Raw genomic sequence first — 22,826 nt, forward strand, 5'->3', positions numbered from 1 at the left:
GGCTTTCTTCCCTGCCCACAATGACCAGACTACAGTCACAGCAATGCCCACCTCTCCAGTCTGCTGAGGGCAGAAATGGGTTTGTGCCTTCTGACTCCTGTCCATGGCTGTGGCTCACCGGCTGTTTTGTGTCTGCTAGAACCAGACAATTCAGCGGTTTGATCCAGACGTGTTTATTCTAAGTGCATCCTCATGCCATCCGCACCCTGTTCAGAAAATTTTGATTGGGAATTTCATAATACAGCCTTTTAACTCTTTTAATTCCTCTGTAAACAGGCAACTGTCTTTACTTAGCAACTGCCTGACTCATTTCCTCTCTGAGCAGTCCCCTGGGTTCACTCGGCAGTACTTCCTCTTCACATTTTCTACATCTTCTGATATTTTTCCTTTTTTAGCTCAGGCAGGCCATTAAAAATAGCAACAGGCTTGCACCCTGTGTTCGTAAAATCAATTCCACCACCCAGAGATCTTCTCAAGCCCTTTCTCAGAATCTTCCCATTTTCAGTTGTACAATTACTGTTAAGTCTTGAGGCAAGAAAAGGGATGCATTTTAGTAGTCGAAAAAAAATTTCTTTATGACCCATTAAGCTTGTTCAATATAGTTCAGTGTTATGCTTTGAAATACTTCTGAAATAGTATGACATTAACAACCTTGCCAAAGCAGGAAAAACAGACATAAGGGATAAAAGCTTTTTGCCATCTTTGTACTTTCCCCAGGTGCCTGCAGGATAGGCTGGTTTTCAATGCACTCTTCTACTCCAGTTTACATCTATTGTCACTTAGAACTATCCTAATGCAGAGTTAATATTTTGCTATAAAGAAATACCAAAATTCTAATACACGCAAACCCACGCAGGAATAGTCAAGGAAGCATCTCTTCCAGGAGCATCGCATTCAGCCTGTCCCTGCCACCAGTGTCTCTGGGGCTCAGGAGATGCTCAAATCTAAACCTCAATCTTAACTCTGCTGAGGGAATGTACCTTTGCAGCCCCTCAGAACATTACATCTGCTCTGCTCAGGGCATTTGGGAGCTGGAGCTAGATTTTAATTGCACTCTCCCAGCTTATTTCTAATTGAATTTTGCTTTAATCTTTGTACATGAGGAGGAGTGAATTAAAAGGGAGGAGATCCTGCTTAAGATGGGAGCGTGTATCTTCAGCTGATTTATAGCAGGGAATAGCTAGGACCTCCCTGGGTTACTCCCGTTGGGCTGAGAGACTAAAATCACAAGTCACATATTTACAATACTGAGCCTTGTTTCCTTCAACCCAGGACAAGAAAACCAAGCAGCGTTTCTCCTATTTACCGTTTCCAAATCAGGATCATTGGCTAGGCCTACGCCCAAGACAGTCTGTCCTCCTGTTATTTCAGGAGAGCATTAGATGACTCCTTTTCTCACCGACGGACAAACCATCCGTCCTGCCTCAAATCCTCCAGTCTCTACCTCTGCAAGTACAACCTTTGACATGTAGCCCATTTCTTCGGCTGAGAAACCAAAGAAAAACATGGACTCCTAGCTGCCATTACAAAAATAGGTGGTAAATAGGAATATTTAATTACAGGAATATTTAATTACAGAAATAGGTCTTTCTATTCTGTTTCCAAGAGCACAGTGGTAAGTGAACCACCAGCTTTAACCAAGTCTGTAGTTCATGCATCCTCCAGAACAAGAATCAGTCATAATTCCTGATTTATTCTGTTCTGCCACAGTCTGCTGGAGATGAATTCCAGATCAGATGGTACAGTGCATCCTTCTGTGGTGCATCTTACATTTAGTTATTCCACAAAGGCATGCACCTTATTTAATTTCTAGCGTTAAACAGTGTAGTGTCTTCAAGTGAGTTGTTGGTTTCTCAAGGGCTGTACTGCATCAAAGGCTTTTAAGGAAAATTGTCCCATGAAAGCAGGATGAAATCTGAATGCAGAACACAGTTTTGTGCTTGCACCACTTCTCTCCAGAAATTAGGGATTTGTCACATAAAAGCAGCAAACAGGCATGAGTAGTTCTGTCTTTTTTTCTGCAGATGGCACCAAGCATTTAGCTCTGAGGCAGATTTGTTCTTTTAAAGCTATTTTGAATATCTAAAATATGTTCTCCACACTATCCTACCCACTCTTCCCATCTCACAACCTATATACTAGAATGATGCATAGACAAAGCAATAGGGTCTGGTTTGATCCTCATCCCTCGGTGGTGGTGACACTAGCTACATCTCACTGAGGTTATGACGCAACACTTCTTCCACCTGCTCTGAGTCCTATGTCTCTCTTCCATGCCAGTCCTCACTCCTATCCACAAGAATATTTATTTTCTTTTGCAACCTCACAGGCCTCATTTAATTTTTCAAAATCTTATGTTTATCGGAGCTTCAGGCCCTCATTCCTCTGCTGCACGCCTGACAGCTAACCTCCACGAGAAGTACTTCCCCAGCCAAGGAACGCTGGGATGTGTCAGGCAGCAGGTGCAGAAATGTCATAGTGAAACCTGCTCTGCTGTAGCTCGATCAAAACCTCACACTGACATTAGTCGAGGAGAGGAGCGAAGGTCACAAGGAGAGGAATGATGAAACTGTGTAGTCTTCCCTCTTGGATAGGTACCTGTGCAATACAAAGCACGCAAGTGATCGCAAGAGCACACAAAAACATACAAAAAAAAACCCAACATACAAAGCACGCAAGAGAAACCACATCATAAGGATGTTTGGAGGGAAGACCGTTGTACTGCACTGCACTGCACAGAGGCTCTTGTAGATAACTGTCCTGCTCAGCTGCACGTTCTCAGTGGCTGCACAGCACATGGTTTCTCCTCAGCTCTGGGACGCTACACACCACCCATCAATCCTTGTTGTCTCCGGAACTGCAATGGGATTCGAGGCGTGAGGCATAGATAACCCGAGCCAGGAGGAAGGCTGGACAGGAGCCAGAGGCACGAGTGAGTGTGGGCTCACCGCCGAGGTGAGCCAATGCCTCGCTCCACTCAAGTATCACTGAGAAGCCCCCCTTCCCATCCATGCAGTCCTACCCATGCTTCGCACCATCCGCCCGGCCTTGCCCAAACCACTGCTCAAATTCCTTCCAGAGGGTCAATTTTCTGCTGATTTAACCCTGCAGAAATACAGACACTGAAGAGCAGGTACCGCAAGGCTACGGCACTGTTTCCTTTGAGCACTGAGGTTGCACAGCCAGGTGGTCAGACCGCACCAGAGGATCCCGCTCCGTGACAGCTCTGGCTGACCTGCACACAAACATTGATTCAGTGAACCAAGGAAAGACCCAGGATGAAAAGTGCACCCTGGCTAAGAAATATAAACTAACAATCCTTATCCCTGACCTATTGCCATCACCGGAAAACTTCAGTGCCACAGTCAAAAATCTCAAATCTGCAAATTGAAGCTTGGCCGGGTGCTTTGAGTTTTCGAGGATCAGTTGGGGATTATCAGCCTTTCCCAGTTACCTTTTTGGGTGCTCCTTCGCACAGATAGCCCGACTGGCTGCATTGTGTCAGAACCAGATTGCATTTCACTGCAGCCTTTTGGAGCTGTTACTCTATCCCCAGGCAAACATATCTCCCATACTCACGTGCAAAGCAGAGAAAGACAGCTTAGCAACCCAAGCCCAAAAATGTTATGACTTATCAACGTAGCAATGGATTTTATTCACCACTGGCAGCATTGGCTGAAGAGCAAAGTGAGGAAGTCAGATGCATCCTTGACTCCCATATTTCAAAATAAACAAATGCATCTCTAGCACTGCGCAGTTGTGCTCAGACCAACCATGAGCTCCTGGGCTGGACGCTGAAGGAAATAATTGGAAATAGATGATGCTGTACCTGTTCCATCCTCCTTTGCTCCCACTCTACAAAGCACTCTGCTGTCTGACTGGATTGTACACAGGTTTTTGCAGTACACCCACCACTGATATTTGACAGCTATTTGTACTGTTCTTGCTTTTCTTAGCTGGGCTGTCAACGTACTCAATATGTGTACACGGTAAATTTAGGACTGATGAAGATTTTTCCTTGCTTTCCTTGTGTCATTGGGACACAAAATCCCAGATTATTTCACTTATGAAGCATTTCTGGCCTACAGCCGAGAGCACTTCTGTGTACTGAAACTTGTACTTGTTACAATATGTTATAGAAACATTATAATACTTAAAAGGTAGATAGTGTCTCAGAATTTCAAAGTGCTGTATAACCACTAACTAATTGAGGTTCGTGGCACCCCCTTTAAGCAGATAAGGAACTGCCACTGAAAAGTAAGTAGCAGCCAACGCTTGTTATCCTGAGGTCTGAACTACAGCAGTTATTTTTCCAGGTGTGGAACAGTAAAATAATGAGTTTGCTCAAATGCTGCTGTACAGTAATAACTAGCAAATGTCAGTATTTAAATTGACACTTCAAATAGAAACCCCCATCCACTCTTCCACCCACTCAGCAGCAAAAGCTGCACAGCAAAAGTTGCACAGCTAAAGTGCTACCGTCGCAGAACTTGCCGCAACTCCTTTTCAAGAGTTACGCAGCCTCGATACTACCTTGAGTCAGAGGGGTCCAGGCTCTCTGAAAATCATGTCCTTGGGAATCCCCTGAGGAGAGATAAGGCTGCAGACCTGGCAGACTGAGCAGGTTGTTGTCATACTAAGGAGAACCAGAATTGCTGGTGGAAAGCAAGCACCTCATGCACAGACCTACCAAGGCACTGGGTGTTTCTTTTCCATTTCCCATAGCAGAAGAAGCTTCAAGGGGGGCCTCTGCGTGAGCCCCTTGCTTGATGCAGTGCTAAAACACCTTGAAACCAGGAATCTCAGATACCAAAGCAGGTGCTGCAACACCACAATAAGGCAAAGGAGAATCTCCAGGGCTTTCTAGACTTCTTTCCCTCCTTCTTCTTCACCAGACAAACCATGCAACCTCAAAAACACTGTTGCAACAGAGTTTATACACATCTAGGTATTATCACACTGTGTTCACAGTAATTTATAACAAGCCACTTACTTACTGCAGGATTCCAAACCATTGAGGTCTCACCAGTCTTGACTTGAGCCAGAAACCTTTACAGGTGAAAGCAGAAGTCACGGCAAGTAAAAGCTCTGTTACGATCAGTGCTAACAGCACTCATTCTGAAAGCCATTAACTCCCAGAAAACAAGAGCCCTACAGGTTTCTGTTAACATGGTAAGAGGTTTGGAGAGTACCAAAACTGAAGAATGTGCTGAAAAGCTGACTAGATTGTGTGTTTAATGCTTTACTGAAGCTGTTTTGCTGCCTGCTGGGTGTTCAGATGTTACTGTGCATGGTTTGCCGTGCACAGGTATGGGAGAGAATTACAGTCAGTACTCTGCAGGGTTCTCCTGGACTTAATACCACTTATATGATGAATCAGCATCACCACAAAATGTATCTAAAGGTTTCCCACATGTTATTCCTGTGTCTCATTTACAGAAACCTTTAAATGTCTTGCTAGTTTGTCCCTTAAACTTCTAGAAGAAAGAAATCTGGCTGTACTTCGCGAAGATGTAAATAAATGTGAAGCTAGAAGGTGACAGACTGGATAGAGTGGACTTCTTCAGGGGCTGCAATTGTTCGTGTTGCTGAATCCATTACCCACAGCATCAATTTACTCATCATGATGCACTTACCTGTTATTTTACCCTCCCAGTGCTACAAAGAACCGAGCCAGTGTTCATTACAGGCAGCTACATTGGAGGCCTAATTGCAGAATTGATCACTGATTACATTTGATGGGGGTGTAATAACTGATTGGCTGTGCATGCAAAGTGGAACTGACACTCTTTTAGCATCTGCATGATTTGCACCTCTCATTTAGAAAAACATAGTCACTGTGGACAGGCCTCACATAGTCCAGTCAGGGGCATCTTGTTAGCTGCCTGTTACAAACTGACCATTTTATAGTAGTCATTTTGACTAATTAATTTCCTTTTTCATAAATGGACCACATACCCCTTTTCTGTGGTGGAAAGCCTCCTTCTATTACAGCTCACAGCCATACATTGAAAATTATTTCTGCTAGGAATACCCTGCACGCACATTCCCTGGTGCTCAGTGATGCCTCAAATAGTGAAGCCCTCCTTGGTTTATGGCTTCGAAGCTGAAATGCTGAAATTTTAGCTTGAAGAATTCCCAAAACTGAAGTTAAATACAGATGTGAAACCAAAGGAATCATGGAATGGTTAACTTTTGGAGAAGAGACAATTAGAAAATGATCCAGGAGAAACATCTGGCCTTTCTTTTCCTGCTCCGTGTCACTATTCAGAGCCTTAAATGAAGAGTAATCCAAACAGGAAAGCATGAAACCTGTTTAAGATGAATGTTAGTGTTTTCTTATAGCTGTCCCTACAATGCAATCCAGTTTCCAGAATAAACGGCACTACTGTGATTCTGTAGCAGGGACTTCACAAAACAACCCTCCCAGGAAGGGAAACTGGCCACAGATAGACTGATGCTTGTGTGTATGGCTCTCAGCTCCAAATCCAGACACTTATCACTCCTTCCAGAGTGTGAGGTCCTGATTTCCTCAGCAGCACGGCTCCTGTTGGACTAGTGTTTACCAAGGGCTGTCTAGTGGGTCCAAAAATCACTTTTGGTTTAAATCCAGGAAAAAAATGTGTAAAAAGAGAGTTTTGTTTGTGCAAAACTGAAGTCTGATCAGAATCTGACCCTGCCTCTCTCACTATGTGTGCATGGATGTGTGGGTGCAGGGAGGCAGAGGAAATATGTGAGAGAAGTCATAACAGCTCCTAAATAATGCCTCCAAAGTATTTCTAAGCCATTGCACAAGTAACAATATACAGAGACTTAAATTTAGACACAAGGGATCTATTTTACGTTGACAGAAGAATACTCATGTGGAATACGCTTACAAAGAAGCTTCTTTAGGCAAAACAAACAAACAAACACTGGAGTCATTTATCTCCTTGCCCTCTTTTTTTTGTGCTGGAACACAGGAGCTTCACAGTGTTACGGTCTAAAACCACGGCAGGGGCCTCCCGCTGTCCCTGCCGAGCTCATCTGCAGAATCCCACTTCAGTTCGTTCAGCTGGTCAGGAGGAGCAGGCCCGTCTCATGGCAGGACAAGGCAGGGTCTATGGAAAAGCAGCCTGTGAGCCCAGGGTTTTTCCAAGCCATGGAAGAAGCCAGTGGGAATTGCCAAAGCAGCACTTTCTAAGCCAAAACAGGAAGGAATGCCGTAGATTTCACAGCTATACTGCTAAAGCCTCTTCTCTAAACGCTTTTTCCTACAAAAAAGAACTACTCTGTGTTTGCCTAAACATTATTTCAGTATGAAATTGGACTTTAAAAACTGGTTAAGTAATCCAAGAGCTAAAATCTTTCTTGTTAAATAGGATGCAGAGCTTTTACTCCACACTGAACTTGGTAAGGTTGGCTTAATCGAATGGGGAGAGGCAGATTCAGCAGCAGAATTAACAGATTGTAACTCCCAGACAAGAAATAGAACCACAGCTTCTCAACGCTGTGAACACAGCCAGCACCTATCTGTGCCAGACACGCATATGGTCTTTTATCGTGCAGCCCTCACAGCATCCATCTGACACCAAGAGCATCTTTGGCCTCCAACAGAGAGGAAAACAAATTGAATGTAGTCATCCTAAAACACAACTTGTTAGTGGCCACTCACATGTGTAGAGGAGCTTCCCCTTACAAGCTGCTTGGAATGGTAGTTAGATGGCGCTGGGTTAAAAGAGGGATCCTCAGGTAGTTAAATCCCAAAAATACTGCAGGAAGTTGCAATTTGGATTAAAGTAGCTCTGGGTCTTAAGTTCATTAATAAAATCATTATTTGATTTTTGAGTTTTGGTGGATTTTTGTTGTTGCTGCTGAGAAGCAGTTTCTTCCTCATCTCCCCCTTTGTGTGCAGGGTAGTGTAACCGTCACTGCCAGGGTTCCCCTTGGATGGAGTTTACTTTATTTTGATATGGGGATGACCGAGCAAAACACTGCACATTGCCTATATCGAAGCTCCACAGGGAATCAAGACAATGTAACGAGGCTATTGAATCTAAGCCTGCCAAGAATATGAAGCAAAAGGTCTACACAGAGCTCAGGAAATGAGAGCTGTTCCTGGCAAATCTCATTTTTACCGCAGGCTGATCCTCTCTTCAAACCCCAAGTGATAATCTTAAACTAACTTAGTCACAGCTTCTATCCTTGCACCAAGAACCTTCCTCGTCCTCACTACAACCTGCTCCTCATTTTTGCTTTCTCCAAAAGCAGTGAGGCAGTTATCGGGGACTCTCCTCTGCTCTTCCAAGGTGCTTTGCACATAACAGGATTAGCATGACTGACTGTCTTCCTTTTTTTGCCAAAGGAGACCTCTTCCAAAACTGATCTTTCAAAAGAATCTACCTTTGAGCTGTTAGAAAACATTTAAGCAGCATTGCGTCTCTGAGAAATATTTTCACGCTCAGATAACTGAGATATTACCCTGTAGTCTCAAATTTCCCATAGGTACTCACTTCCAGGCAAGGTTCAATCAGCAGGATTTTTAGATCGTTACATAGACTTGAGGAGTCATCTACTCATGTAAGAGTCTTCAAAAAAGATCCTCTCAGTCAGATGTGCAGCAATGTTAGCATAACATTGTAACTCTCCACAAAAGTGTTTTATCTCAACGCCACTTGGAACAACACAATATTCCTAAAAAGCCACTGCTGGAATACATTATCTCATCAGCACATGAAGATAAGATTAAATTGTTTGGTGTTAGAAGTGATAAGGATTACCACATCGGTGTTTAGCTTGTTGGAATTGTATTACTTAGTGCCATTGACAGTAATGACATCAAAAATCTGTATAATTTCAAGTGATTCACTAATAATTACCAGACTCTGCTGCAGGCAAAGTGAAATTCTGGAATCTACACAGCCAGTGCAGCATTTGTTCAATGACTCAGTGTGATGGGATTTGTACCTTAAGAAAACTGACTGAGCTGATTCACCTTAATCTTTTCTTGCAGAAATGTACAGTTCCAAATCAGAGCAAGACAAAAGAGAAGCAAGTAAGAAAATTATTTTAAAAACTAGACAGCTTCTCTGAAGATCCTGCAATAAATTCTGGGCCAAATTTGGGCTCTTTGGGGCAGGGAGTAGCCTCCTGCTGTCTCTGTTTAACCACTATTACCGCAAGCTCATTGCACTGTGGCAATACAAATAAATAGCCGGTGATGACAGCATTAGGTGTTTACACATGCAGTGAGCACTTGAGCTCAGAGCAACTCATTTTAGTTGAACAGATGCAGCTTTTACACACACTGCTTAGGCAGTCACTTTCACTAAATTGGCCCAACAGCTAAACTTTCATTATTTACAGGTATTTGTTTACTATCTCCAGTGTTCTCAGCTTAGCAGACAGACATAACTGTCAAACTCAGAGAGAGCTTCTGCTTGATGGAAAGCCGTAGAATAAATAAGATACACAAAAGCTGAAAAGACAAAAGAAGGTGAGATCAGACTTCTACAGCCCTCTTTTGACTGCAGTAACAATTAAAATATTGATTTCCTGGGGAATACTTATGCTAAGGCAACACGTAGGTGCTATTCTATGAAATGAGAACCAGTGGGCGTGCAGAGGACAGACAGGAAAAGAGTGGACCTGTTTCCACATGTATTACATGTGTATGTTCTTTCTCACTTTATCCCTTTCTGTATAAATTGGTCTCCGGTCCTTACAAAACTGTTGTAGAGCAAAGGATGATCTAAGAGACAGAATTGCTGTCATGCACTGAAGCATCAAACCTTTTCCACCAGCTGTCCAAGGCAGCCACATGATCACACTGCCTTCCCTTGAACTCATTTATCTTTTGTCACCGCCTAGTATGCTCTATCTAAATTTAGAAGGCAGTTCTGCAATCCTTGCATTGAATAATACTTGTTCTGGCCAACAGCCCCAAACACACAAGCAGAAATTGTAGATCCACAGAAACACCAAGCTGGAAGAGACCTCAAGAGGTCATGCAGTCCGCCCTCCTGCCCTCTGATCAGACCTGGCTTTTTGGGTTGATACTTACGCAGCCACAGATCTCCAGCATTGGAGCTTTACCACTTCCTCGGCCATCTATCCCACTGTGCTTCCCCGTCCCTATCTGATAATGTTAATCCTTAAAATGAAATATTAAACTCCCCTGATTAAAATCAATTATATTCTCTTTTAGTCTCTCTCTGCTTCAGTCAAAGAAAGCAGATTATTACCCTTCATTTGCCTCTTCTTTAGACTAAAAAAAAAAATAAATCCCAATTCTTTAACTTTCCTCATTCATCTTCTCATTATTTTTGTTGACTTCCTCTAGATCTTTTCCAGTTGGCTTGTATCTTGTAGCACAGTGCCCCAGCAGAAGTCTCGCTGATGCCTTGCTATAGCTGAGTGGAGTGGAGGACTGCCGTATATCCGAGAGACTGCACTTCTGTCCCTGCTTTCAGTATCTCACTTCCCTTTTCACAATACCATGGCACCATTGACTCAGCTCAGCTTGTGACATCCAAGATTATTTTCTGCTCTATCTGCTATTTAGCAAGCCGTTCTCTGTCTTGGCTTTCTGCAATTAATTATGCCTGTCTAAATGCTTTATCTTGCATCAGTTCCTATTTTGCCTCATTTTCTCCTGGACTACATTTCTAGCTTTCAAGATCATTTTGAATTCTGAGCTTATCCTCTAACAGTGTTTATAAATGTTATAAGGATGCTTTCCATTCCATCATCCGGGGAACTAACAAACATACAGGTCCAAGGACGAAGGCTTGATCCTTTATGTCTTACATTAAGCAATATAGTCTGATAACTTTACATCTAAGGAGTTATTCACCCAGATAAATACAAGCCAGCTTGAGCCAAGACTGAGAAATGAGGTCCTTGGAGTATAGATGTATTAGTGACACAGATTGTTGCAGGTACTTGTCCCAGTAGGAGAGTAATAAACAAGAATGTGCAGTTAAAGCCCATTTAGAAAGAAGGTCGGACAGCTACAGCAGTTTTCATGCCACTGATTTTCTCTCTATCAGCCATGGCAGTTACATTCACCACAGGAAACCAACTGTAATCTACCACAATATATGCCTTACACTATATGCCTTACACAATATATGCCTTACAATATATGCCTAACACTAAATGCCTTACGTAATATATGCCTTAATTTAAAATACTTTTCCCTAAGATTTCAAAATCCTATGCATGGATATAAATATACAGATATATCTAGTTTCCCCATTTTCTTGTTTTAGCTCTCAGCGAGACTTGCGCATATATGAAGCTGAATACATGTGAACATTTTACTATTAGATACTGATCAAAGTGATTAGGATCTGTAGGCTCACGGAAAATCTTGGGGCTGTTTTTTTGAAGAATATAAAAATGGTTATACTAGATTTCAGACTAAATTCAGTCAAGTACATCTAATACTGTGTGTCAGCAGGTACCAGATACTTTCAGAAAGGGTAAGAAATAGATAAATGTTCTTCCTCTAACATCCTCCCCAGATCTACCAATGGCTTCAGTATTTTTTTTGCATCTGGGTCATTACATCTGCAAGCTTCTACTTGATCAATTTCAGTTACTATGATTTCAACTATTTTTGGTATTTCTTAAACTGAAATGGATAGTATAAAACCCTGGAATGCCGAATTGCATGCAGAGCCAGGGCTATACTGATTTTCAACTCACAATGTCAATATGCACCCATCAGTGATTTGGCCTAAAATATGTTTTAAAGATTTGTCAGAAACAATCACATGAAAACTGAAAGGACAGAAGAAACGATTGCAAAATTAAATTATTCCGTTTTCCACAGGGACAATGGGAAAAGGACAGTCTTCAAAGGATCAGAATAAATCAGCAACCACAATCAAATCTGCAAATGCTGCAGAATTGAAAGATGATTCCCAGTCCTGCTGAAGCCACACAAGGTCAAAATTTTAATGAAGTTCCACCAAAAAATGCATAAGCAGTAATTGCATGACCAAACTGAAATTCTGAGAAGTAAGATTAATGAGGAAATAAGAGGGAAGCCACAGTCAGGACTGCTGAAACATTAGCTCAAACATTCCTAACCTCCTCATAAGAGAAAACGATATTATAACACATTTTCCTCATCAGGGCAGATTTTCTGAGCTCGATTCCATGCCTAAAGATAAAAGATATGCATATCAGGCGGTATGTATATGTATGGAGGGCAGGAAGGGACAATGCCCCACTTCTACCCCAAGACTCCTTTTATCTCTCATGAATTTGTATGTGCTTGGCCTTTTTATTTTAAGTTTACAGCCTCCACTGTCCCAGCACCAACACACTAAGTGTGACAGTCTGGTTATTTATCTTCCTGTAACTTGTATCTTCTACTCCGAAGCTTTGCATGTGCAGAATAGCAAATGTATTAAATTGAGGCCACTTGCGTACGTCTACTGAAACTGAAAGAACAGAAAATACCATCTCATTTGAAAATTAATTTTAGCTGCCCATTGCATTTGGAAGCATTCCTTTCAGCAGAGTGCTTCCTCCCATGCCAATTGTCTCATTACTCTCAGAGGAACAAAAATGGATAAATAGACACTGACTCTTATTGTACAGTGTGTTAAAGAAATTCTGGAAGTTAAGGAGAATACATGTAACCTAATCATAATTCAGAGGCCTCTCAAAACATCCATGAACACTTCATTTATATGGGTATGAAAGTACAACCTCGTAACTACACATGACTTATGGAGCCTGCAAAAACATAAACATTACATTCTATCAGACAGTTTGACCATTTTGTTTGTACCGCGCCTATAGTATTTTATGCTAGAGAATCAATATAAAGCATTCTGGTGATATTTTCTGATGGTCGTTGATGAAAGGAAGATGGAAAAAGAGGTGTATATAGAACAAGGATTCGAGAAATCTGGGTTGGCTTTTTTTGCTGTGCTGCTTTGTTTTATGACGTAAACCTTTAGATGGATGACAAAAAATAGTTTGATACAACAACATTACTATCTGTGGTGCATGAACGTCACTTAAAATGAGAAATTGTGATTGTATGCTGTGACACAGCAGTGCAAAAATAGCAGTTTCTTACTCCATTCTAGTGATCCATGCTTGCTGCTGTCATCCTTCAGGGATGAAGAGGAACTTTGGCTTCTGTTCTAATACCATAAGCACTGCTGAGCTTGTTAAGATTTGAGAAGAGGGGAATTGTCAGTTATTCATGGTTTACTCAGAAAGTGAGGTTTTTGAGGTTTTTCCTGAGTGGAATGGGCAATCAGAATAAAAACATATATATATATGTTTTATAATTTAAGCTGTTGTAGTGTACATTTATTGTTTTATCTTCATTTTCACTGAACTACTTGAATCTCCTATCCTGTCCTTTGCAGTGATATCGAAAATGCTGGCACATAAAACTCATACTCATTTTGGAGTTTTAGAAGGCAAGCATCCTTTATTAGGCCGAGAGAGTGATCTGCATCAATTGTGTGCAATGAGACAAACGGTGGTTACAGAATATATTCCCCACTTATGTGGATACGTATAATTTTTCCCAGAAATCTTATGCATATTCTATTATTCTCCAAGGACTACTTTTAATCTTATGAAAATTTGCAACAGTCAAAGCTCTTACTAATTTGGAGTCGGCTCCAGCTCTCTGCTTGACCTCGCATTTGAGAGAGGGAAAGGCTGCAAGCAGAGGTGATTGCAGAAGAAAAGACATCTGCTCAGCGCACATCAGACTTCACGCAAGGTGTTATCATCTCTAAAGAATGAAGCGTCTGCAAAAGCACTGTTTTAAAGAAAACATGCTCTCAGAGGGAGACCATAATTTCAAGTTGCAAAGAACACAGTTGCTTAGATCATAGAATCATAGAATGGTTCGAGTTGGAAGGGACCTTAAGAGTTCATCCAATTCCAACCTTCCTGCCATGGGCAGACATCTCCCACTGGATGAAACTCTACTTTAACTTAAATCAAAAATATTTCACTTTTTGTAATAGTAACTACTTCTTGTATCAGTGGTTTTGTGTAAAATACTAAAATCCCCTATCCTGTCTTTTGTAGTATCATAGAATCATAGAATAGTTTGGGTTGCAAGGAGCCTTACAGACCCAATTCCAACTCCCTGCCGGCGCGGCGGTGTCCTAACGGCCCCAACGCCCACCCCCGCGGCCGCTCGCCGTACCGGGCGGCAGGCCGAGAGGCTGCCTGAGCGCGCGCGGCTCCACGAGCGGGCGGAGCGCGGGGCGGTACTGCCACCGCCGCCCTCCCTCCTGCCCCCCCCCCGCCCCCTTCTGTCCCCCCCCCGGCGGCGGAGCCTGCGCAGAGCGGGCTCTGCGCGCGGCCCCTCCGCCCGGCGGCAGCGAAGATGGCGGAGGGCGGCGACGCGCCCCCCGGGGGCTGCTCTTCCTTGAAGGGGCTGCGGGAGCAGATGGGTGAGAACGGGCGGGAAGGGAAGGGGGAGTCTGTCGCGGGGCCGCCGCGCTTTGTGTCCGCGGGGAGCGAGGCGCGCGCGCTGCTGCCAGAGCCCCGTTTGGGGGGGGGGGGGTGTCCGTCGGGGCGCCTGCAGGCGGGGGTCCTTGCCGAGCGCCTGGAGGCAGCGGGTGCAAGGGGAGGGGATTTACGGGGCGCCTGCAGGCAGCGCAGCGGGCGCTGCGCGGGGGGTCCTTTCTAGGACCGGGGGGCGGTGGGTGTGTGGGGGTGTGTGTGTGTGTTCCTTGCCGGGCGCTCGCAGGCAGAGAGTAGTGGAGGAAGTCCGTGCCCGGCGCCTGTGCCCGGGGCGGGGGGTGCCTGGGGCGGGGGTGGGTGGCCCATGCTGGGTTGTCGCAGGCAGGGGGGGGTTCCTTGCCGGGCGCTCGTGGGCGGCGAGTGCAGGGGGGGAGTCCTTGCCGAGCGCCTGCAGGCAGGGAGTGTTGGGGGGGGGGCCTTGCCGGGCGCAGCGGGTGCGGGCCGGGGGTGTCCTTGCTGGGTGCCTGAAGGCAGCGGGTGCAAGTGGAGGGTCTTTGCCGGGCGCAGGACGGGGGTCCTTGCGGGGCGCCTGCAGGCAGCGCAGCGGGCAGGGAGGGGCCTTGCGGGGCGCCTGTCGGCAGCCGGGGCGGAGGGGGCTCCTCGTCGCGGGGCTCCGGCGCTGCAGGGCGGCTGTTCCGCCCCGCGCTGGGGCTGCTCCTGCCAGCAGCGAAGGCAGGGACGCTGTGGCACCGATGGAGATTTGATAAATGGCTTGGGGGGGGTTATTGTTTTTCACTTTTTTTTTAACGTGTCTTCAGAGGGGTAAAGAAACTCTGCGCGGGTTTTGTCCTCGGGTGTGTTTATACTCAAGGTCTCTAGTGATGTTACACTCCAAAATGAGTGTTCTGTGTGTGGTTTCCAAGTGTAATTTCATATCCTCTGTGTGTTCCAAGCATCATTGCATGTTCTGTATGTGATGTGTGTTCTAAGTGTAATTTCATATTCTGTGTGGGATGTATGTTCCAAGCATCATTTCATATTCTGTATGCGTGATGCATGTTCCAAGCTTAATTCCGCTTTTCATAATTTACCTGCATGCATGGCCAGAGTTCTGAAGTGAGAACAACATTCCTGTTTTCCCAGATTATCCTCAGAAACAGCTGTTAACAGAAAATAAAGTATTCATATATGCCAGCGGATAAAGGGTAGAAGTGCGTTCTGTATGTGTGGTGTGTGTTCCAAGCATCATTTCATATTCTATATGGGTAATGTGTGTTCCAAGCATCATTTCGTATCCCGTGTCTTACCTATGTTCCAACCGTAATTTCATATTCTGCATGTGTGATGCATGTTCCAAGCTTAATTTCACTTTTCATAATTTACCTGCAGCAGCTAGTGCATATATGGCCGGAGTTCTGAAGTAAGACCAACATTCCTGTTTTTCCAAATTATGTCTCAGAAACAGCTGTAAGAGGAAACAAAGTAAAGTATTTTTATATGCTACTGGATAAACGGTAGATGTGCATTCTGTGCATGTTGTTTGTTTCAAGTGTAATTTCATATTCTGCGTGAGATGTGTGTTCCAAGCATAATTTCTTAGTTTTGTGGGTGAGCCGTTAGAAAAAGTGAACAATTTCTTATCCCAGACTTATAAATTATTTCTTTCCTAATTTATTATTTTTTTTAAGTTAATGCCTTCAAAAAGTGTAGTTTTAATAGACATATTTCTTAAAAAGAACCATAATTCAGAAAGCACTCAAGGACCAGAGATAGCTAAACCACTACCTGACATTTTCATGTATTATTAGTATTTACGGATGGATGAGGTGCTGAGGGGCATGGTTTAGGGATTGTTAGGAACGGTTGGACTCGATGATCCAGTAGGTCCTTTCCAACCTAGTGATTCTATGATTAGGGAACAGTAAGTTTTCAGTAGTGGCTGAAGTCAGATGAGCAAACCATAAAGTCTATATATGCATTTTTATGTGTTATAAAAAGAAAGCATGATCCAGTTGTATTAATCTTCACTCTATAAGCTTTTATTTGTAATGATAGTGATAAGCTGCAATGAATAAAAGATTTGATGAAGTGGAGATGAGGGGGAAAGCAAAACACATCTGATAAGAGCCAGACTGGAGATAATACAACCATCTTTTCCCCTCTTAGTAAGGACTGGGAGAATGATTCCTTATTCTACGTACCAGTGACTCCTGCAGCATCTCCACTGCTATATATGTTTTAGTAATGTGATTTAGTTTTACGTTAGTCCTGTGAGGAACAGGAAGTCAGACTCAATGATCTTTATAGGTCCCTTCCTACTTGAGATACTCTGTGATTCGTGGTCTGATCTAAACTAACGAACCAGAACTATATGCAGAAGCTATACTGACAGCCTGATTGTTTTCAAGGTATCTGTGTAACGTCATAGAGAAGAGTGCTGGCAAAAGGTCCTGATTGCACAGTTCTTATCTAGCAATCTTTCTTCAGTGTGTTGATGTCAGAAATATTGTTCAGTTACTTTGTCTTTCTCATTCAGTGCTAAGACAATCTAAAACTCCAGAGGATAACTATCTGCCAAAACATAGCGCTTCTCACCTGCATGGACCATATCTATTTGATCCTTATCCTCACAGCTAGAACTGCTGACTTTTCTTTTGTATATTGGATGCTCCTAAACTGTGGCTCCTAAGTTTTTCTAAAGCAGAAGGCACTCAGAGTTGCTGACAGCTGTCATGACCTAGATTCGGTCCCAAAACCAAAGGCAAAATGTTCTTTGAACCAGGCAGCTCCATCTCCCTTTGGATATGCACATGTTCTAATGTGCACATCATCTTTAAAAAAAACAAAACCAAACTCCCTCACTATATCCTGGAAAGGCTAGACCTTGATTTCTTTTTTTTTTTTTCCCCTGGGGGAGTAGAAGTCACTGAACCAGAATCTAAACTTCCATTTACATCGAATGCATTTCTAGCAGTTGCGTGCTAGCAGATGAACTCATTGCAAATGTGAACTGAAGCAATCGTGTCTGTGAGCGTACCGGCCACTGCAGTTCTGCTCCTGTCTTGTCAGTGGCACTCCCTCGCTCTCTGGGGAAAGCAGATGGTGTTTAGAAATCATCCTCACAATCCAGTGACTAACAGTGGAATTTGAAAGATAACTGCCACTGTATTTGCTGCTGTTTGGTGAAGTTGTAAGCAGCAACCAAGTCTGATACCGCAGCTGTTTTGGGAAGATGTAGAGGGAAAAAAAAAAAGACCAGAAGGAGGAACCTTGTTCTGTCCCATGCTACCATTTGGCAGATTTGGAGAGGAACATAAATTTCTGCCTTTCTAAACTCAGTTGGCTTCCTGGAGAGCTTCTCTGTTACAAAATACCTGCAAACTACAAAACTTACACCCCATTTTTGCTGATCTGTGAGCAGTCATGTGCTTCGCAGTCTTAATCAATCTGGACAACATCTCTATACAGAACAAATACAGTGCTGTGAGCACCTCCAGTCCTTTGCCAAAGAACTTGTGGTTGGGAATCTCACAATTGAGGCCAATAAATATAAATTGGCAGCATGTTGCTGAGAAACCGCAGCTCCTTCTGGTAGTCCAGCTAGGACATATATATAAATTTTGTATAGGAACCTTTTGAGTAGGTTCCTTTTGCAAGTCGTTATTTCAAGGCACAGGGTTCTTGTTTCCTGCTTCTGCTCCCTGTTACCAGCCTCTTGATACTGGTTTGTTCCGTGGCTGATTGGGACTTGTTAATTATTTTAGGTGTTGAAAGTGTAGAATCCCATGGTGATGCTCATTGCTAACTTTCCTACCCATGTGGTAAGTTTAAGGAGAATCTTCTTGCCAATTCAAGCTAGTATTGAGGCTGTAATTAAGATTCTGCAGGCCAAATCATGCTTGCTGGGTCAGTTCTCTGACTCCTTGGCAATAATTTTCTGCCCTTACACACTTATCTAATCATATTTCTTTTAGGTGGATAACAAACAGGATTTGCTACAATAACATTTCTGTCTGTGATGCATGAATGTCACTTAAAATGAGAAATTAATTGTGATTCTATGCTGTGACACAGCAGTGCAAAAATGGCAGTTTCTTACTCCATTCTGGTGATCCACGCTTGCTGCTGTCATCCTTCAGGGATGAAGAGGAACTTTGGCTTCTGTTCTAATACCATAAGCACTGCTGAGCTTGTTAAGATTTGAGAAGAGGGCCATGGTCAGTTATTTGTAGTTTACTGAGAAAGTGAGGTTTTTCTTGAGTGGTATGGCCAATCAGAATAAAAACATCTATAATTTAAGCTGTTGTAGTCTACATTTATTGTTTTATCTTTATTTTCACTGAAATACTAAAATCTCCTATCCTGAGTGGTAGAGAATGTGTATTTGCTTTTGACAGCCCTTGGCTTCACTGTTTCTAGGATTTTCACAAAGTATTGAATCACTGCTGTGAGGGTCATTCAAAACAGAATATTAAAACACTATATGTCTATTTTCCTTTCTAAGATCTAGATGGTCTTTTGGGAAACCTGTCTGAGGACATAGGACAAAAATAAAGTGTCTTTTTCAACAGATCTAGCTGCAGGCATAATTCCCATGGCCTGCGTGGCCAAGCCCAGTTTGGTCGGAAGTTGTCTAATAAAATGACAGCTTCATTCCATTTCATCAGTTGTTTCTACTGTATAAGTGACACCATCTGGCTTTGTCTGTCTTGCTTGGAGCAGTTCCTGGTACCTTCTTTACCAAATACTCATACACAGAATAGGCTTGGAAAAAAGGCTGCATGGATAACTAATAGTGAAACTTCATTGCTCAAACAAGGAGTTGGGAACAAGCAGATATGTCTGGTCTCTAGGTCATGGTTATAAAATGTAACTTAAGAACCCAAGTGCATGCCAACACCTGTATAAGTACTAGAGAACTCCTTGGCGCATTCTTGGTGGCAAAATCCTAGAACAGAAGCCGATGAGTCCTCTCTAGAGAAAATGATTTGGGGTCCAGAAATGTCTGTCAGCCAGACCACCAATGAATGCACCTCTGCATCAGAGCTGCTTGCTTCAAGAGGGAGAATTTACTTTTGAATTTGGATCCTTAAAAGCGTTTGGGTTGCACAAAGTGGTTGTGAATAGAGGTGGGCTTCAAACCTTGTCTGGGAAGCTGCAAGACGAGGAACCTATTCCTTTGCCAAGTTTTTGATAGCATGGGGATGCTACAGTAAAAGCATCTTCAGCATTCGGTTGTTGTCTTACTCGATGGTGTTTGTATGAATGACTTGTCCACGTCCCATCTGTGGAGAAAGGTGGCCCAGTGAGTGGGGCGTACAACTGGCATTCATTAGGTCTGGCTTCAGCTCCTTGTTTTGTCAGACTCCTAGTAACTTTGGAGGTCTTTAAGGGTTTTTCTGTGTTTCCGTCTTTCTTTCGCTGCGTGGAAATAGTAGTTACACTGCTTTACAGAGTGCCAACATGATAAATGCAAAGAACTTCACAGAAATTGGATTTCCTGTAGATCTCAGTGGGGAGGGAGAACATTCCCAAGTCAGGTTGAGAACTTAATGTAATTGGAATGGCTGTGTGCCTTAATTTCATTTTCTTCTTGTTCATGGAAATGCAGTAGTACAGAGTAGGGATAATTTAATGCTGATTCATAAAGATGTATACTATATATTAGGTACTTAACATTTTGAAGATTACTTCCAGTTCCAACTGGTTTATAAAAAAGGTTTTATTCTAATTTAAAATTTTAAATTTAAAAAGATTTCTCTAAATGCATTCAAAAAAGAAATCTTACATGCTATAAAGCAAAAACAAGAAACCCCTCAAAACCATAGGAATAAAAGCATAATTTTGGAAATTTCTGCTACAGAATGTTCCATTCTTTACATATTTCTTCATGTGTTGAAATTACAAAAGGTAAAATTGGATTCCACACTTAAATTCAGCTGGAATTATTAAACAAATAATGACTTGCCAGGATCACAAGTTTTATTGGTTAGAGCCCAGCGATACTGTGGCTTTTACTGTCCCTATCTGTACCACCTTGAAATGTGACTGGAATTAAGGACTGCTGCTTCTGAATACACTTGTGGCTTTCAAAAAGAAAGCAAATAGGAATATTTAAAGTACTGATATGCTATTATTAATTTTTAGTTCTTAAAAGTGATAAGAGTTAAGAAAAGCACTGGATTGCAGTGAGATAAATGGAAGAAATACTCTGGGTTAGTTGTGATGGTAAGGGGTATCAAATGCTGCTGTCTCTATACTTGATTAAATAATTGGAGGTGCTGGCAGTCAAATAAAATTCCGAGCAAGTGATTTTAATCACTTCTCTGGATGTGACTTATCAGATGACTTGTGATATTTTAAAAACAAATTAGGGGCTTCAAATTTCTGATCTACCACAAATAAATTAGCACCATTTAGCTTCCAGTTATGCAACTTACAACGAGATAGTTCGTAATTGATGAGATGCTTTCGATGTATTTGCACATGCCTGTCCAGTGATTAAAACTGTTCTAGACGCTGGTGATTAACTTGTTTGGAGTGTGGGATTCATGGAAGAAAAATCAAATATTGCCAGATGTGTTTTTATTAGAAAGAGAAGCCTCAGTTGCCTGTGTGCCTGTGCTGTTCGCTGTGCTCAGACACAAGTGTTTGCTTTTGAGGAAGGCTGGCAAGGTTGCTTGACGTTTGTTTTCTTCTAAATTATTTTCGTTTTCCACTTAGTTTTGAACTTCTGCTTGTTAGGAAGAGGATCCACAGCTGAAGTTGCCTTTGAAGAAAGTGCTGCTGCTGCTAGCTGTGCTCAGAGTTCCTCTGTCGTTCCTCTGTCTTGCATTCAGAATTTCCAGGGAACTTACAAAATACTGTTGGCTTTTAATTCACAATCACCCTCTGCTGTTCACATGCACTGACCTGAGTCTTGGGAGGGAGCGAAGTGGCCTTTGAATCGCCTTCTCTGGGCAAGTGTTTTAAAGCTTCCAAATGTCAAAATCCCTCTCCCAAGACCAAATGGAATTGACTACAAGAATGCAGAAATCCTGTAGAGATCTTTATACTTAAAGAATATAATTTAACAGAATACATTTATTCATTTCAAAGTTTATCCTCTGCTTAGTTTTGCCAAGATAATTTCTTAAAGGAACATCCATTTTGCTGCACAGTGATGCGTAAGTTGTGTTCTGGACATTCAAAACCCAGCATGGTTGTCTCCAGACCAGATCAGTGAATGTCATCTCAGTCACTTTCAGATTTCTCTGAAAGATTTTCTGCCTTTAGGTAATGAATTAAGCAAAAATGGAGTTTGTTTATTGGTCTCTTCTGACCTTTTATCCTGCTTGGGTTTTTTACACTCGTCATTTTTCATTTCCCGTTCTGGTGGGGCAGGGACTGATTCATAGTTACTTTGCTGGGGTCTTACATTATGAGTAGTGGAATGCCTTAAAGCTTTCATTTTTATGTCGGTCAAGTTTTTCAATCCTTTTACATTTGGCACTAGTGTGTTCTGCTATAGACCATGGCTTTGCTGTGTTCAAAGTGCTGCAGACGTGTCGGGGTCTTCCAGCTCTGTTCTGGTGCACGGCTGTACCAAGTGATTTGATGTGAGTCTAGAGGTTGGTCCCGTGGGGGTAAATGCCACCACGGTCCCTTTTCTTCTGGAGCAGAGGCAGTGTTTGATTGAGCTCTAAAGTTACCATAAGAAATTCATCGAGTGTGAAAGGCAGAAGCAGTAGTTTTCACTGCTGTCATGCAACAGAGCTATTATCCTTCCATCTAAAGAAAGCTTAAAATGATGTTTTCATAGGGTTTGTCTCAAGTCCGCTGTGACTTGTAGTGCTAGGCTGTGTTCTTTGCTGGCATTGTTTGGGGTGGGTGTACCGAACAATAGCCAGCCTGCAAACAAGAGGACAAAAGCATTTACCAGTGTGCTTCCAGCAAGCAGAAGAAGCCAGACTGCTCAGGAAAGGGGGAAGTAGTAGATGGAAGTTAGCTGATTTCCAGTGGTAGGGACAGTGCAATACAAAAGAAAGAAATAATGCAATGGGTGATGTTTTACCCATTGATGTAAAAGAGGAGAAAAGAACAGAAGTTTGTCTTGAAGTGATGTTTTGCAATGGCTGTGCAGGAGTGTGAATAGGAGTGAGGTTAAGGCTGCCTCCAGAGCTGGAGGAGTGAAGCAGAGCTGATTGCTGCTCCCTGCCTTTAGCCAGCGCTTCAGCTGGAATTACAGCAGGAACTAAACTGCTCAGAGCAGAAGTGGAACTGCTCTGACATCTGTAAAGCCAGTCCAAAGAGAGGGGCAAACCATGTTAACATTTGTTTTCTAAGGTACTTTAGGAGCCTGAGGCATTGGAAAGAGTTATTAAAGAAAGGAAACTGTCTGGACA

At 42.8% G+C, this 22,826-nt stretch overlaps 1 protein-coding gene across 16 annotated transcripts in view; it reads left to right on the plus strand.

The window, feature by feature from the left end:
* Nucleotides 1-14,305: 14,305 nt before the first annotated feature.
* MAP7D3 (MAP7 domain containing 3) overlaps nucleotides 14,306-22,826 on the plus strand; it is a 46,621-nt gene continuing 38,100 nt past the window's right edge. For all 16 annotated transcript variants that reach the window (XM_054075214.1, XM_054075213.1, XM_054075216.1 and 13 more), the window contains exon 1: nucleotides 14,306-14,429. In XM_054075214.1, the coding sequence (XP_053931189.1) occupies nucleotides 14,363-14,429 (67 nt within the window). In that variant the 5' untranslated portion in view covers nucleotides 14,306-14,362. The remainder of the gene's footprint in view (nucleotides 14,430-22,826) is intronic.

Source organism: Cuculus canorus, chromosome 10, assembly GCF_017976375.1.
Source record: "Cuculus canorus isolate bCucCan1 chromosome 10, bCucCan1.pri, whole genome shotgun sequence".
In the NCBI taxonomy this organism is placed as follows: Eukaryota; Metazoa; Chordata; class Aves; order Cuculiformes; family Cuculidae; genus Cuculus; species Cuculus canorus.